This window comes from Eucyclogobius newberryi, unplaced genomic scaffold (genome assembly GCF_026437365.1).
Source record: "Eucyclogobius newberryi isolate DKJ021-1_F unplaced genomic scaffold, fEucNew1.0.hap1 SCAF_1, whole genome shotgun sequence".
In the NCBI taxonomy this organism is placed as follows: Eukaryota; Metazoa; Chordata; class Actinopteri; order Gobiiformes; family Gobiidae; genus Eucyclogobius; species Eucyclogobius newberryi.
In genome coordinates this window covers 49,202,162-49,219,993 of record NW_027315723.1, presented here as the reverse complement: position 1 = coordinate 49,219,993, position 17,832 = coordinate 49,202,162, and the positions used below count along the sequence as shown (strand labels likewise).

The window sequence follows — 17,832 nt, the reverse complement described above, 5'->3', positions numbered from 1 at the left end:
TTCATGGTGTAATTCCATCTACGTCAGTTCTTTGTGGTCAGTGTTGAAACAAAGCTCTGGTTAAAGTTTAGCTTGAGTGACAGAGCTTCAGACAGAGTAATGTCTCCAGTTAGCCCCCCATCACCATCCCACTCCAAAGGAACGTTAATGGCAGCAGTAAATACAGCATATGTAGCGTATGCTTTTGTTGCTACTAAGTTCTTTCACACTGCAAATCCATATTCATGTGCATGTAACTGATGCAAATAAGAGTGTTTATTTTACCATTATTATTAGTATTATTTTGTCTTAAGCTAGCTGTTTTTATTTTATTTTATCTTTATTTTCCCCCTCCATTCCTTATTAAGAAATGAGAGGTTCTGTCCATAAGAGTTTTTGTTTATAAGAGTGTTTTTTAAACTTCCTAAAAGTTATCTGTCCTTTTCCTTCCTGTGCTGCTACTACAACAACAAATCACATTTCCACAAATTATATTTTCATTGCCTTCCCTTAGCACAGTTGCTATCACAGCTTCTGCATTTGTTGACCACAGTTTGCAGTAAATCAGTTCTAGTTTGGACTTATCAGCAGTGACTTCCACCTTGCTCGTCTTGTTTGGTCGTGACAAAAACAGGTCTACATTTTTCTCTTGTCTTGGTTTATCGTTTATTGTAGGTATTCATTATAGTCACATAGGAAAGAAAATAACTCCAAAAGAGTAAATATAAATTAAAGCCGCAGAGCGGCGATGTTGGCTCTCGCCACCCACGCGACCGCCTTTCCGCGCGACCGCCCCACTTGTCCAGAGGACGTACACCAATTTGAGGCCAGTGGGCGTAACGCCCTAGGAGGAGTTTGTTAAAGTTTGACGTGAACCAAATTGCTGACTCAGCGTCATCAAAGGACGATGGCGGCCATAGGGTTAGTCTGGGGGCATGGTCACATTAATGTTTTTCTTTAACATTAGAAATAAACATAGGACTTTTAACAAGTTCTTTAGGCTATCATCTGTCACTGTCAGGCTATGTCAAAATAAAACTCCTTCTGTATCTGTAAAACACAGAGGCCTTTATTTTGTAAGTGCCACAGGCGATCCAGGTCCTTCTGCACTGACCTGAGCAGGGAAAAAGGGAGAGAGAGCCTCGGTGACCTGGCTGCAACCCCTCCTCCCTGTACCTCCGTCACCTAGCAAACAGAGACCCGCCGCTAATGCTAACGCTAACTCTAATGCTGATGCTAAGCCCGCGGCACGAGAGGAAATGTCCCATCAAAATAAAAGAGGAAGAGGAAGTGAAGGCATTAATTGCGCCCCTGCTGGCCAATTGTGAAAATACACAATATCTGTAATGCACTTTTTTTCATGGCGTCTCGAGGAAAATATAATCCTTGAGTTTCAAACAAATCAGACAATGTTGAGTTCACACAGTGGGTAGGGGGCGCTACAGAGTAAATTTGTTACATGGGTATTAATTATTTCCAATCAGACATAAAAACGCATTAGTGAGTGAAATATGAGCTCCGTAGATCAATTCCAATAGGCGTGACTTGTCCTTGAAAAAACAGGAAATTAAGCCTTTTTTGAGGTTACGTGGAGACCGTAAGGAATATCAATTTTTTAACAAATACAATTTTAATGTCTTGAGATGCAAAAAGTGTTGTTTTGAGCTCGATCGGACAAAAAACTTAGGACAAGTACAATTTTGAAGAAAAAAAGGTCAAACGTGGCAGTGCCACTTTGATTCAACATGGCTGACTTCCTGTTTATCATAGAGCGATGCTGCCAGGTGCGTTTTACTCATCAAAGGTCAGAGGTCAAAGGTAGCTCCATCACTGTCCCAAGTCTCATGTGCCTAGGCCAAAGATTAAGCGTTTCATGTTTTTTCTTTTTTGAACTAGTCGGCACTGTTGTGACGGGCGTTCTACAACCTCCATTTTATTGGAGTTCGGGCCGAGCCGATCGCGTCTATGTGGGACATTCATCAATGTTCAGGGGGTCAAAAATGCCCGAGTTGTGGCAAAATTTTACCATGCAAAACAATAATAATAAGAAACTATGGCAAGAACAATGTCTCGGCCATTCCATTCTGGAAGGCTCGAGCCAATAAGAAATATAGCTGCAATATATATAGCGGCAATGATCGGCCCTCGCCATGCCGCAAGAGGACGGGGCGCTAATTGTCCTTTCATTACATCTACTGCTGAATCTGTGACGCTGTCACATCTTCTCCCGTTTGTTTTACCATTCAAAAGCAATTTTATTTTGAATTCTTGGCAAAATGTGCGGATTCGCCGCACAGAGACCGTGACTTTTTGAATAAAAATGTGGATAACTTTAACCCCCGAAGATGAGTCTCACCAAATTTCAGGTTAATCGGGTTCATGCCCTGGGAGGAGTTCGTGAAAGTATAAAGTGTAAACATGTTCTGGCGATTTCCCCATTGGAATAACATGGGAGGTTTTTGTCATCGCTATGGCAACGCCGTAACAATTATGACATGGGTCTCATTGACTTTTTTGATCGGGAGGCCGAAATTGAGTTTTGTGTCAAATTTCGCAAAACTAAACATTTAACCTCCATATAAAATCTGTAGGGGGCGCTGTCACGCCAAATGAATTAATTTATTTCACTTAGGTTTAGGTCAAGTAGGTTTAGGGCAAAGAGTTTAAAAACTGATTCTACTTTGACGCAATTCGGACTCTATCTGCACAAACGGCAGCAAATTAACAATTTGGGAAATTTCTGAAATTCTAACAACAATTTGCGGCTTCGCCGCACAGAGACCGTGACAGGTATCAATGTAATTTGAATAACTTTTGATGTCCCACTCCTCAGTACCATTTCCCGAAAATTTCAGCTTTTTAGAGCCAACGCCCTGGGAGGAGTTCGTAAAAGCACAACGTTTGGAAAAACTCCTAAATAATGCTTGGCCATTTTTGAACCAATATGGCCGACATTTGGTTGGGTGGACGGCGTTGCCGGAATAATATTTTTTACTTCTCTTGTCACCATCTACCTCTGCGCCAAATTTCATGATTCTACGATCAGATTTTTTTTGGTCATTTCCTATCTCTCAATGCATTTTTGGTACATTTGGGGGCGCTGACGCGCCAATATAATTTTTTTTTTGAAAAAGGAGATGATGTGTAGAATGTAGAGAAGCACGATTTTTATAGGTGTGCAAATTTTTGTGACTTTTCATCAATGTTCACTGGGTGAAAAATAGGGGGGTTGGAAGAAAGATATAGAATATTCCGATGCAAATTTTCATTTCTTCATTTTTTTGCCCCCATTTTGTTTCTCCTTTATCTCGTGTATAAAATGTAATAATTTGGGTTCTATCTTTTGTCTGACTTCAGACTAATGCTCTGATACAAAACGTTTTTTTTTTCATGTTTCTAATTTAGTCCAATTTTGGTTAAACACATTTTGATTTCTGAACCACCAGTTATTCTGTACTATTCATTTCCATCACGTTCCTAAAATAACACTAAACAGTCAATTACCAAGTGGGATTTGTCCAGATTTTGAGAGTTTAAATTGACACTGGTGGTCCAATTTTGTTTCTCCTTAAAGAACATTTTGGTAATAACTTATCATTTTGGGTTCTATTGTGAGTCTGACTTCAGAAGAATGCACTAATGCCTGTTTCATTCATAGCTCTGGTGCCAATAGGCCTTAATTATGTGAAAAGAATATAATGTTGACATTATAAGGCCCTAACTATGGAATTACACAAATACTGGCTCAAAACAATTTGGTGAATTAAGGTAAAGTTCCACAATCTGAGGTTTATGAATGAGAAAAAGTCCCACTGGTTCTTTTTTTTGTATTACATTTTTTAATATTATATTTTTTATACTATATATCTTTTGCTTTTCCCCACACTTTGCAAAATAACAATTTTGTCGTAACATACTCAGTTTATTGAACTAAAATGAACAATAATTATTGGTGTGCATTACTATCACTCACACTGAGCTTATGACTAACAATATTAGTATTTTATGCTCTACAGAGTAACAGCGTTCTAGTGGAGCAGATGAAGGTGGCGCTTCATCACATTTCACTGTGCAGACTGCAGAGGGCACTGTGGTGCTCAGTTGCAGAGGTCTGTGCTGCAGCAGGTGGCAAAGGCTCCTGGGGTGGAGATCCAGCCCTGACATACGGCCATGTTCATGCAGGAGCGGAACGAGTACTCTGAATGAGACAGGGAAAACAGAGCATTATTCTCATGTACATACAATTATGACAAATACATGACTTTGCTTTTCTGTGCACTGATTAAGAATTCATTTTTAAGATAAATAAGGGTAAGTTTTGTTTTTTGTTCATTTAAGTTTGTTTCTCTTTAGAACCAAAGATCTCCAGCACTATTCCTGATTGAATGAGGGCCACAGGGCTGCGACTTGGCCCCAGTGCTTTTATTACAACGTTATGTCTGATTATGTGTTAATGTTTCCAACAGTGTAATCTTACGCTTTGGCTGTGTGACCAGGACGTCTCCACAGGCGTTATCGAGCACAGAGCAGGTCTGGACACTGGTCTGGTCACATAGGTCAGGACCTTTGGAGAAACAGGAGCGACACTTCAGTCCTTCACCTGCAAAAGAATCACACAGCGTCAAATCAAGAATAATTGACAGCAGATTTCTTATGCACATTTGTAAAAACTCAGATAATTGCACACCTGGACATACTGCCAGCAAGCAGAGAACAGCCACAGCTTTCAGGAGTTTACCCATACTGGATATAAAGAATACAGATTAGCAATACATTTTACCAGTATATCCTGTGAATTTGACCAAAATCCTATGAATGGTTTTGAAACAAAGCAAACTTAAATTTCTGCCACCACTGTTGTATTTTTCATTGCTTTACTGTTGCTGTTGTGCTTCTGTTACCACAGTTACTGGTACTTGTAGTTTACTGTATATATGTAGTAATTAGGCGTATAGTCTGCTATATAGTAGTATTTGCAAGAAGGTCTTGGTTTCGGCTTTTTGTGTGGAGTTTCCTGTGTCTTGATTGGCTAATACTGGCGGTAGAGTTCCATGTTACAAAGTATAATACACGTTCATATGCAGTAGTAGTAGTAAATATGGTAATATGGACTAACCTGGTTAGTCTCCTTGAAGGCAGCTGAAGTACAGACAAGGATACATCGCCTTCTCCTTTTAAACTGCAATGACTCAAGGGAAATCCCTCTGTTGTGAAACTAACCTAAAGTTTAGCTTTAAGTCACACACAGCATTTACACACCAATATGCCCCGCCCACTTCAGACCAAGACAACAAGTACCATCTGTATTCAAATATAGGATTATATCTACTTAGATAGATAGGAAAGTAGTAGTCGTACTAGTTATAATAAACATTGTCTATGTTCACACGCACACCAAACTCTGATCATTATCTGATTATTGAAATGTCATGTTTACAGTTCCATCTGATGTGTGTAATCTGATTTACTTCTGATTGTTCACGGAACTGTTTTCACAAGGACAATTACGTGGAAAATGGCAAACAAAAATACAAAATGTTCAATTAAAAGAGTTCTTTTAAAATGTATTGTACTAGTAAACAATGTTCAGGACTTATATTACTTCAGCAAATCATTTTGATGTGACATATTTTGTTTGTACAGCAAATAAAATACAAATAAATATCTGTAATGAATGAACAGAAAATCAAGAAAAGCTCAGTGTAAACCACAGACTTTGTATTGTAACTTTATTGATTTTAATCCTACAAAACTTAACGCTGCCATTCAAGGCACAATCAAGTAAAATACAGAATACATGATCTAGAACATAGAATATTTTTGATTTAAATTCTGCTTAGTGATTACAAAATGAGCTTTGGGGTCAGCAGAACACTTCCTTATTCATTCTCATGTACATGTAGCTAACATGTAGCTAACATGTAGCTAACATATTAGCTGCATGTCAGCTGCATGTCAGCTGCATGCTAGCTACATGTCAGCTGCATGCTAGCTGCATGCTAGCTGCATGTTGTTCAGTTGCAGAGGTCCGTGCTGCAGCAGATGGCGGATGCATATGGAGTAGAGATCCAGCCCTGGCACACGGCCATGTTCATGCAGGAGCGGAGGGAGAACGCTGCAGAAGGAAAAGGTTCTGCTTTAGTCTTTGTTCTTTGTCTTATTTCTACATCGTGTTGTTGTAGCACTCACGGAATGGCTGTGAGACTATGACTGCTCCACAGGCGTTTTCAGTGACGGAGCAGGTCTGCACGATGGTGTCAGTGCAGAGGTCTGAGCTGCGGGACGTGCACTGTCTGCACTTCAGAGCATCACCTAATGTCACAGCATCAAGAAGAACAACGACGTGCTACTGCAGCGTAATGACCAATGCAATGACAGTGTATTTACCTTGGCAGAGGAGCACACAAAGAAGGACGGCACATGCCACAGCGCTCTGCATCGTGTCTATAAAATACTAAAGAAATATAGATGCAAATTAGAGTTTGAGAGGTACAAATTACAACTGCGCAGCATAAAACCCATTTCATTCAAATAAAATATTAGTAACTCAACAACTTTAGCTGGAACATGCTAACCATTAAAAGTATTTATGTATTGAGTCAATAGTACATGAAAATGTTGTTCTATTCAGGTTAAATGGAGCATGTTACCTGGATACTGGCCTCTGTCTGAAGACTGATTGCTGAGATATTTGCTCAGTCTTTTATTCTCTGTTGCAATCCTGGAAAACCCCAGGCAGAACTGTGGACTTAAAACAGATCCAGACTTGTTGTGCTGTTGTTATAATACAGCACACGGCTGCTCAAATGTACAATATCTCAAAGAAATACAGTACGCACATTACATACATTACATACATTACATACATTACATACATTACATACATTACATACATTACATACTAACATAACACACAAAAACAATGATGCAAAACTAACACATCAATTAATGAAAAGAGTTATATCTGTTTTAGTTTTTTTTTTTTACTGTATGGTTGAAAATGGGATTAGAAATGTGAGTGTGTGTATATATATATATATATATATATATATGCTGGGGCATTAAGGCATTCGTTTAAGTTGTGAAACAGCTGAATCGACAAAATAAAGCAGGAACTGAAAGCAGAAAAAGAAAGGGAATTATCTTACAATTGTGTCAAAACAAATGTTTCATACAGTTACAGTATATATATATATATATATTTTTTTTAATATATATATACATATATATATATATGTATATATATATATATATATATATATATATATATATAAAAAATATATGTAAATATATATGTATCTGTTCCTCTTCGCTTATCTGCCCCGGACCATCAGCTCCCCACTTCGCCCGGACCCACCCATCCCCCCAGCACACGGTCCCCCTGCCAACCACTGACTGTCACAGCAGCACAGGTGAGGAGTGAGCTGAAGAGGATTAAAGTGAGGAAGGCAGCAGGACCTGATGGCATCAGCCCCAGGCTCCTTAAGTCCTGCGCAGATGAACTGTGTGGAGTTATGGAGCATGTCTTCAACATGAGCCTGAAGCTGAGGCTGGTACCACAGGTCTGGAAGACCTCCTGTCTGGTACCTGTGCCTAAGACACCGCGCCCCAAAGACCTCAACAGCTTCAGGCCAGTGGCTCTCACGTCCCACCTGATGAAGACACTGGAGCGGCTGGTCCTGGACCACCTCCGCTCCACCGTGAGCTCAGCCATGGACCCGCTGCAGTTTGCATATCGTCCTGGCATCGGAGTGGAGGACGCTGTCATCTCCCTGCTGCACCGCTCTCTCTCTCACCTGGAAAAGCCTGGCAGCTCTGTGAGGATTCTGTTCTTCGATCTTTCCAGCACCTTCAAGACCATCAGCTCCTGAGGGACAAGCTGGAGACGGCTGGTGTGGAGTATGACCTGGCAGAGTGGATCCTGGACTACCTCACAGACCGACCCCAGTTTGTGAGAGCCCGGAACTGTGTGTCTGACACTCGGACCTGCAGTGTGGGGACCTGCAGTGTGGGGGGCCTGCAGTGTGGGGACCTGCAGTGTGGGGGGCCTGCAGTGTGGGGGCCTGCAGTGTGGGGGGCCTGCAGTGTGGGGGACCTGCAGTGTGGGGGGCCTGCAGTGTGGGGACCTGCAGTGTGGGGGGCCTGCAGTGTGGGGACCTGCAGTGTGGGGGCGCCCCAGGGCACTGTCCTCGCACCCTTTCTCTTCACCCTCTACACTGCAGACTTCAGACATGACACGGACAGCTGTGTCCTGCAGAAGTTCTCTGACGACTCTGCCATCATCGGACTCATCACGGACGACGATGATGTGGAGTACAGAGGACTGGAGCAGGACTTTGTGGACTGGTGTCAGCGGAACCACCTCCTCATCAACGCGGGGAAGACCAAGGAGATGGTGGTGGATTTCCGCAGACGCCACCCCACTGCCCCCTCACCAGTGAACATCCAGGGACGGGACATTGAGAGAGTGACTCATACAAGTACCTGGTGTTCATCTGAACCACAAACTGGACTGGACTCATAACACAGACGCACTGTACAGGAAGAGCCAGAGTCGGCTCTACCTCCTGAGGAGACTCAGGTCTTTTGGAGTGACAGGGCCACTCCTGAAGACCTTCTACGACTCTGTGGTGGCATCAGCTCCTGTAGGTGTGGCCTGCTGGAGCAGCAGCATCACAGAGAGGGAGAGGAAGAGGCTGGACAAAGCTCCGTCCTGGGCTGTGCTCTGGACTCGGTGCAGGAGGTGGGGGACAGGAGGGTCCTGGCTAGATTCACATCTATGCTGGACCATGAGTGTCGCCCCCTGCAGGACACTCTGTCCGCTCTGGAGAGCAGCTTCAGTGAGAGACTGATCCACCCTCGATGTGTGAAGGAAAGGTTCCGTAGGTCTTTCCTTCCTGCTGCTGTCAGACTTTATAGCAAAAACTGTTAGTACTGAACACTCGCAATACTGACCTAACCTAATACTGATGTGCAATTCTGTCATATGTGCAATTGCTGTTGGAATTCATGTGCAATTCATGTGCAATTACTGTGAAATTCATGTGCAATCTATGTGCTGTCGTGACACATATTCATGTGCAAATACTGTCGTGATCACATGCAATGGTATTTATTTATTTATTTATTTGTCTATGGGAGTTTTTATTTATTTATAGGAGATCTTCTACTGAAAGTGTTTTTCAGACTTCCTATAAGTGATCTGTTCTTCTGTATCTACCTCTGTATCTACCTGCGTTGCACCAATGAAATTTCCCCATGTGGGACAATAAAGGAATATCTTATCTTATCTTATATATATATATATATATATATATATATATATATAAAAATATATAAATATTACGCCCTAGGCAAGAGGGTCTGGGCTGAAGTGCCTGTGATGCTTCTGGATGTTTCTGTTGAGAGCGAGAGTCAAACCTTCAGAAGACAAACACTGAGCTCCTGCCCTGGATTAGATTGAGTCTGAATGTATTTGAGACGGGCGGGGCCGGTCACGTGTCTGTGGCACGTTTCATGCATTCAGAGTCCAATGTGCCAATGCTAAGCCACCAAGAGGGGGCGCTGTCCATCCCACAGGACAGTGAGGTGCAGCCACTCCCACATATTCAATCAATCAAATATACAATGAAGATGAACTATGCAAAATGTTAAGTCATTTTATTAAAGCAATTATTTGTCAAAGATATACACCACATATTCTATGCGTATCATACATATTGTTACAGGAAACATTCTAATTGTAACATTTTACAAGTGTTTTTGTACTGGATTATTTAATTTACCTGCATTTTCAGATGATTATTCTCTCTATGAACATGAAGATAAAACATGAAGATAAGAAATCAACACATTTCTCACTATGAAGGAGCTACATTGTGATTGTGAGCATAAGTCTGGACACTGGCTTTAGTTGCAGAGGTCAGTGGAGCACGTGGTCACGTTGAAGTGATTGGTGTTGGACAGAAGAGTGACCTCGGCGACGGTCAAACAGCTCTTGGTCTTCACATACCCTGCAAAACAGAACACGCGGCGTTAACGATCCTTATTGTTAACGACATTCAGAAAAGGAACAAAACCAGTGTGAGATGCAGTTTAATTCAAACACGATGAGACTTTATGGAAGGCTGTGATAAAATGTGAATATATGATTATATTTCTGTGATGTATTTTATCTGCATAATAGTGATATTTTATCTGCATCATTAGTCTAAGAGAAGAACGGGTGTGTGACAAACTGGATTTGTGAAGGGGTCGTAAAGATGGGCCAAAGGATGTTTACCCGAGGGGGGGTTGATAACCCAGAGGAGTCTGGGTAATGTTTACCCAAGGCTTGATCTCTACGGAAAAATACCAAGTGCCTTGATGTGAGGCTGACCAATGAGAAATGTGACCCGCCTATTCCAGAATATCTAATAAAACCAACCAGCATGGGAAAAAACGAGGTGAGACGCGGGGGTGAGACGCAGGAGGGTCAGCCAGGCTCCTTACAACGGCCTGGCTGACACAGTTCCCGCGTTTTCTCCCATGCATGCCACACAAATGTCTGATGTTTCTGTGTCGTTTCATATTCTAAGTTGAATTGTGTTCTCAATGTGTTAAGGAATAGCATCGGGTGTATGTCTAATTCCATGACAAAGGCGAGTGTATTCATGGTATTTGAAGTATTTAAGAGCAATGGAATGTCATTAATGTGATTTATGATTCTAGTTTGGTAAAGGATTACATCTGTTAATTATCACTCTGAGCTGAGGATATTCCCGTTGAGTTTACATTTTCTTTATAGTGGAGAATAACTGCGTCCTTTGTGTCTAATTTATGGTTTTTAGAGTGAGGTAGTGTTGTAAATCCTGCACGTTCTGACCGAAGAAGGAATAAACCTCTGCGACTACGACTAAAAGGACGTGTGTTTGAGACCCAGAAACGACAATAGTGAAATGTAAAAGTATTAAACTGTGTGTCAAGCTCTACTACCAGAACAACACATGGTGACACTAACTATAACTGCATCTCCTCCTGCCTTTTAAAGCATTAACAAAGACTTAACTCACAGTCACAAACAGTTTATTAAGAATGATGCAGGATTAGTCATCACTTCATTAATACACCTGACTTTAGTTGAGTTGTTACTGAACCTGAATCATGCTTAATAAACTATATGTTCATTATGATTTACGTCTTTGTTCATGCTTTGTCCAGGCAAATGAAAGTGTAGTTATTATAAAGTGTTGTCATGTCAGTGATGTTCCCACCACAATGAATACTACTACTATTACTACTACTCCGTACTACTGCAGTGCATGAAGTGGCCTCCACCAGTCCAGACACAGTTCAGCAGTTTCTATTCTAACATTACTCCTGGTGCTTTTAACATCATCATCACGACTACATCATGATCTTTGTATTTGAGGGGAACAATTGTCCTGGGTCAATGATCATTTTCCACGTTATGTATTTCATAAAATGCACTTTAAAACGTGATCATTTCTGTCGTTCCGTTTCTGTTCCATTCTGATGACACGCTGCAGTACATCGCTGCCACATGACACATGAACCTGGGCCTGGTGTGCCTAATATTGTGGCCAGTGTGTCCTGAGTTGTGTTTGCAGTGGGACTCACGTGGGAACGAGCAGATGACGGTGCCACACACGTCTGTGGGATCCTCACAGTCCTCCTGCTCTTCAGTGCACACGTCGTTCTCATACGCACAACTGTTGCACTTCAGCGCCTCCACTGGAACACAACGTGCACGAAATGTCAAAGGAAAATCCAAGTATTTCACATTTTGATTTTGATAGTTCCATTTGAGTTACATCTGGAAAAGTCGTCAAGCTGAAATAATTCAAATCAAACTGAAGCAGTTTATTCTGCATCAATATTCAAGTTATGCATGAGGGAAAGTCCATGTAATTGTAAATTCAGATACAGTTCGTGTTCGGTACATAACTGCTTATTAATCAAATGGTCAATGCCAAAAAACGTTTTATTAAAAAAAAAATATATATATAATCTTATACTATAATAAGGAATTGGATTTGTAGATTTTTTATTTATCTTTTGAATCAATCAATTAAGCAAAAAGAAAACAATAAAATAAAAATTAATGAAATAAAAACGATCTAAATCCTTAACCCAGAAGGAACGACTTAAAAATAAGACTCTTTTGAGTGACTGAATGTTATACTCACATGTGCTGATGCTGAGCACCAAGAGAACAACCACAATTTGCAGGCCTTTCATTTTGTGTCGTTCACTGTGAATAAAAGAAAACAAAATATTAACAAAGACTTATATAGCTTTGTTTCCAGATGGTGGTCCCACAATCACCTGCAGGACGCTCGATGCTCAGCTCGACTCGCTCAAATGTGAGATCTCAGGCACCTCTGCGTTTATAAAGGTGACAGGCGTTGGAGGAAGTTCTTTTTTTACCAAGGTGTGTTCGTCCTTACAGTAAACGCTCTTTTGTCGTGCATACTGGACATTCCAGAAAATATATGAGGTAAAGACAAGTGCTCTAATTTACTGTGTTAGCCTGGCTTTTGGTTCATTAAACATTTAATTATTTATTGGCCTTTATTTCTAAATACCACCTACCACTAAAAGCATGTACAATACACGGCTCTGTAAAAAAGAGGGACTTTTCTGGTTGAATAAAGGTCTATACTATAGACCTATAGACTCTATAGAATACAATACATAAATAAATAAATACATTTAACAAGATTTGGATTGTCTTGGCCTCAGACATGAGTCACGGACATTGTTTAATTCACATTGTTTTTCACTGTCGCCCTCAGAGGCGACTCTTGTTGTGATTTTGGGCGTTACAAAAACAAATTGAATTGAAATAGTTCATGTTTTTCAGGGGAAACCCGAGCACCTGCAGGAAACATGCATCCTGCATGCAAATCAAACCCCAGGACCTTCTTGCTGTGAGCTGAGTGCGTTAACCTAAAGCTTGTCATAAATTCTTACGGTAAATTGCAGAAGCATATTACTGGAACACATACTTTCTTCTGAAACATAAACATTTCTTACAAGGAAGTGAATAAAAGCGCTGCTTCACTTAACAGGAAATGTAACTTTAGTTTGTGATGAACAATAGAGCCCAACCTTGTTAATACTTTAATAATAATGAAAATGAGACTGGAGTTTACGCGCCTGATGTGTTGTGGTCAGGTTTCACGTTGGGAACACAGTGTAGCCAATGGAGACGGTCGTGTGGATAATAATAATAAGAATGGTGAACTTGCTTGTGGAGAAAGAACAAGGTTGTGCCAAGAACTGATCCTTGTGGGACTCCATAATGATCAAAAGCGTTATTTCACAGAGCAATACAAATGGATCATCTCGTGACTTAAAACAGAAGAACGGTTTCATAAAGAGGAGGATATAATGTACAAGAAGACTGAAGGGTCCATGACGGGCGCGATGTGACTGTAAACGTGAGGTCAGGGACATGGCAGCTGTCAACATGTGGTCAAAGAGGATAAAAGAAGATCGTGTCCATTATGATCTGAAGGTGTGTCCTGCTGCATTTGGGATCAGTCTGAGTCATGGGAACAAAACAGGCCGGACAGTGTTCGCTTTCTGTTTAGTTGAAACTCAGTATGATGGATGCCATTGTTCTCCGCATTTGTAAATAAACCTTGACCTGATCATGTTTTGAAGAGGTTTTTTTAATGTCCATAGATATTTTTTGCCCTATTTTTCAAAACACATGTGGTCATTCTTTGGGTCAGCCCCAACTCAAGTGCGTCCGGTGCTTCTTCTATTCCTGCTGCTAATTATAATCTTCAGAAATCTTTGCATCATTTTTGACAGTGATGTTTATTGTTTGTTTGTCTGGACAGTCTGATGAATGACACTTACTCATACTTTACAACACTTTCAAAATGATGGTAAACACATTTTATAGTTCTCTGTCTGTAATCGTGTGAAAACGTAACGAACACTCGAGCGCGGAGAGTTCTGGAAGCTGATTGGACGATGCGGCCTGTTTGTGCGACTCCTGAAAAACCGGTTGGTCGTTCAATAGGCCACATCAAAAATGCAGTGCGACATAACACGGACCACGTCATTGTTTCACTGCGGTTGACTCTGTGTTTGAACAGCAGATATAACCTACAATCGTATAGTTTATCATAAAGTTTATAATACAGTTTATCATAAAGTTTATCATAAAGTTTAATGTGAATAATGTCAAAAAGAGGACTCTGAATAATGTAACATCTCGTTTCACCTGCTTTTCTCCATGTTTTGCTTTGTCTGTGTTGCACCCTCGAATGATACGACGATACATTCCTGTTTTGTAACTTTTAATAAGTCCAGGGTTCAGAATAAACACATTTGAGGCACGCAGGGGTACAACACCCAGAACACACCTGGGCCACACGCAACACAAATGAATAGGCGTGGCTGACCTACTTTTGACGCCACACGCCGTCCAGGTACAGCCCCTTTCATGGACGTGCACTCTAATTCAAGTGCTCCATGATAACATGTCCAATTCAACACACAGAAGTAATAATAATTTAGCATCACAATTAAATATTATCATAACAAATTAGATGAGCGACATCTGGAAGATTCCACGGTGTGGCATTAAACTTCTTTATATTTGTGTGGGGTTTTATTTGAAAAGAAAACAGCAAAAGAAGGTGTAAAAAAAAGGTCTTAAATACATTCTGAAGAAGCTCAAGATCCTTGTAAAGCTGCTCAGATTCTTAATAATGTTAGAATGTGATTTCCTTTACATTGTCAAACTTCAGCTTGACACGTGAACAAAACAAAAACCTTGATCCTTAAAAGAAATGAGCCTGAAAACAAAATGAGGCAAATGTTTTCCAAAATATTCACACAGGATTTTAAACCGTCAACAATGTTCATACTTTATTCATTTTTCAAACTGAAATATGGACATGGACAGAAATGGTCACATAAGACGTTGTTACATAAGCAACTTTAAAAAAAAATAATGGTACAAAATGTTCATACTTTATATGTAATGATGATATATAAATACATAAATGAAGTCTGCTGTGTGTCAGTTGCAGAGATCCGTGCTGCACGTGTCCACCTCCAGCCACGGGATGTCCTTCAGGCTGTCGGCCATCGAGGACCTCATGCATCGCCTGTAGAGGACGGGACTCAGCCCGAAGATCTCTGGAAGAGGAAGAGAACGATTGGAATAAACCGCCCAAACATCGAGCTTTCGTTTCTGTTTTTCTTCCTGCGACTTACGTTTGATTTGCCCTCGGACCGACACGCACACGTCGTCGCCCCGCTGACAGGTCTGTACGGTCTCGTAGCCTCGCCCGCCCACGGTGAACACACAGTTACACCTCAGATACCCCGCTAAAGAGAGAGGAGGAATCACATCACAGTGAGAAGTGGAGCTAAACGTGTGACAGGAATATAGACGTAAAGCTCGGTGCACTTTTGTCACCAAAGCAGTTTCTCTCCATTTGATCTGACGTTGTGTAAAGTTCATTTCTGTTCAACTCAAAATGACTGACATTCCCTCGATACAAACATTTATTGATAATACATTTTAAGGGACGTTAAACCAAACAGGAAACATGATTGTGCAGTAAGCCAAGCAAGCTTCCAGTTGGCTTCATGGAAAACCCCTAGAGTTTTGATTTATGATACTTGACTAGCCAAACTTTGAGGTACAAATGAATCAAGTTAGTGAGTAAATCTGTGAAAAACAATCCAAGAAGTATGGACGACTTTCAGAGCAAACTGAAGCTTCCTGTAGGTGAACATAGACTGTCCTTACCGTGGCTCGTGCAGAGGACCGGGAGCATCAGGAGAGCGGCGATCTGAAAGCCTTTCATTCTTCTAGTCAAGAGTCAAAGATACGATTTCAAAATAACCGTCCGAAACTGGGAAAGGGCGAGTGGAGTGTGTTGCCGTGATGCAGATCTACTCCTGCTTCTGTTCCCCTCCGACACTCGCTGATCTTTATATCGTTGGGATGAGCGGTCGGAGATTGAGATCTTTTACCTACTTCTCCAAACAATGACATTTGTTGCGGCTTTAGTGAGGCAAAGCATTCTGAAACTCCACACTGTAGGTCATGGAAAGTGTAAAAGATACATCGGGCGTTACCGCTGGAATTCAGATGATGTTGACAATTTCGTTGACCCCATTGAGGATTCATTCACCACAAACATGTGACGGCAAAGAATCTGTAAGAATAAAAGGTTTGATGAAGAAACTGAACAATTGCTATTTACGTTCACTTAAATTAAAGAATGATTTGGGGGTAAATATAACTTCAGAGTGTTTCCACCGAGTACCAGACAATAGTACGCGCTCATTCCATGTCACTTTTCTGGAGAACTTGTATAAAAGTTCCACAGTATGGCATTAAACTACCTTGCATTTTTTAAGTAAATGTGTTTTTACTGCTCAGAAATACCTTGAAAAGCATTTATTCAAACTTAAAAAATGTAATGGAACACTTCTTGAACTGGTCATTCCCGCGCGTGTGAACTGGTCATTCCCGCGCGTGTGAACTGGTCATTCCCGCGCGTGTGAACTGGTCATTCCCGCGCGTGTGAACTGGCCATTCCCACGCATGTGAACTGGTCATTCCCACGCGTGTGAAGTGGTCACTGGTCATTCCCACGCGTGTGAACTGGTCATTCCCGCGCGTGTGAACTGGTCATTCCCGCGCGTGTGAACTGGTCATTCCCGCGCGTGTGAACTGGTCATTCCCACGCGTGTGAACTGGTCACTGGTCATTCCCGCGTGTGTGAACTGGTCATTCCCGCGCGAGTGAACTGGTCATTCCCACACGTGTGAACCGGTCATTCCCGCGCGTGTGAACCGGTCATTCCCGCGCGTGTGAACCGGTCATTCCCGCGCGTGTGAACCGGTCATTCCCGCGCGTGTGAACTGGTCATTTCCATGTGTGTGAACTGGTCAATCCCGCGCGTGTGAACTGGTCATTCCCGCGCGTGTTAACTGGTCATTCCCGCGCGTGTGAACTGGTCATTCCCATGCGTGTGAACTGGTCATTCCCGCGCGTGTGAACCGGTCATTCCCACGCGTGTGAACTGGTCATTCCCGCGCGTGTGAACTGGTCATTCCCACGCGTGTGAACTGGTCATTCCCACGCGTGTGAACAGGTCATTCCCACGCGTGTGAACTGGTCACTGTTCATTCCCACGCATGTGAACCGGTCATTCCCACGCGTGTGAACTGGTCATTCCCGCGCGTGTGAACTGGTCATTCCCACGCGTGTGAACCGGTCACTGGTCATTCCCACGCGTGTGAACTGGTCATTCCCGCGCGTGTGAACTGGTCACTGGTCATTCCCACGCGTGTGAACTGTTCATTCCCACTCGTGTGAACTGGTCATTCCCACGCGTGTGAACCGGTCATTCCCACTCGTGTGAACTGGTCATTCCCACGCGTGTGAACTGGTCACTGGTCATTCCCACGCATGTGAACCGGCCATTCCCGCGCGTGTGAACCGGTCATTCCCGCGCGTGTGAACCGGTCATTCCCGCGCGTGTGAACCGGTCATTCCCGCGCGTGTGAACTAGTCATTCCCATGCGAGTGAACTGGTCAATCCCGCGCGTGTGAACTGGTCATTCCCGCGCGTGTGAACTGGTCATTCCCGCGCGTGTGAATTGGTCATTCCCGCGCGTGTGAACCGGTCATTCCCACGCGTGTGAACTGGTCATTCCCGCGCGTGTGAACTGGTCATTCCCACGCGTGTGAACTGGTCACTGGTCATTCCCACGAGTGTGAACTGGTCATTCCCGCGCGTGTGAACTGGTCATTCCCACGCGTGTGAACTGGTCATTCCCGCGCGTGTGAACTGGTCATTCCCA

General features: G+C 42.3%; 1 protein-coding gene across 1 annotated transcript; it reads right to left on the bottom strand.

Annotated features, from left to right (window-relative positions):
• Positions 1-3,922: 3,922 nt before the first annotated feature.
• LOC140365502 (uncharacterized) lies at positions 3,923-5,176 on the bottom strand. Its single transcript, XM_072451968.1, has 4 exons — positions 5,096-5,176; positions 4,667-4,722; positions 4,457-4,579; positions 3,923-4,177 (listed from the first exon to the last, which is right to left on the bottom strand). The coding sequence occupies exons 2-4, from the start codon at positions 4,719-4,721 to the stop codon at positions 4,077-4,079; spliced, it is 279 nt and encodes a 92-aa protein (XP_072308069.1). The 5' UTR covers position 4,722; positions 5,096-5,176; the 3' UTR covers positions 3,923-4,076.
• Between the last annotated feature and the right edge of the window lie 12,656 nt (positions 5,177-17,832).

Coding starts and splice junctions, on each gene's coding strand:
- LOC140365502 (XM_072451968.1), bottom strand. CDS start 4,721: ATGGGTAAACTCCTGAAAGCTGTGGCTGTTCTCTGCTTGCTGGCAGTA. Junction 4,580..4,666: donor CTTGCTGGCAGTATGTCCAG/GTGTGCAATTAT, acceptor ATTCTTTTGCAG/GTGAAGGACTGAAGTGTCGC. Junction 4,178..4,456: donor CCTGGTCACACAGCCAAAGC/GTAAGATTACAC, acceptor TGTCTCATTCAG/AGTACTCGTTCCGCTCCTGC.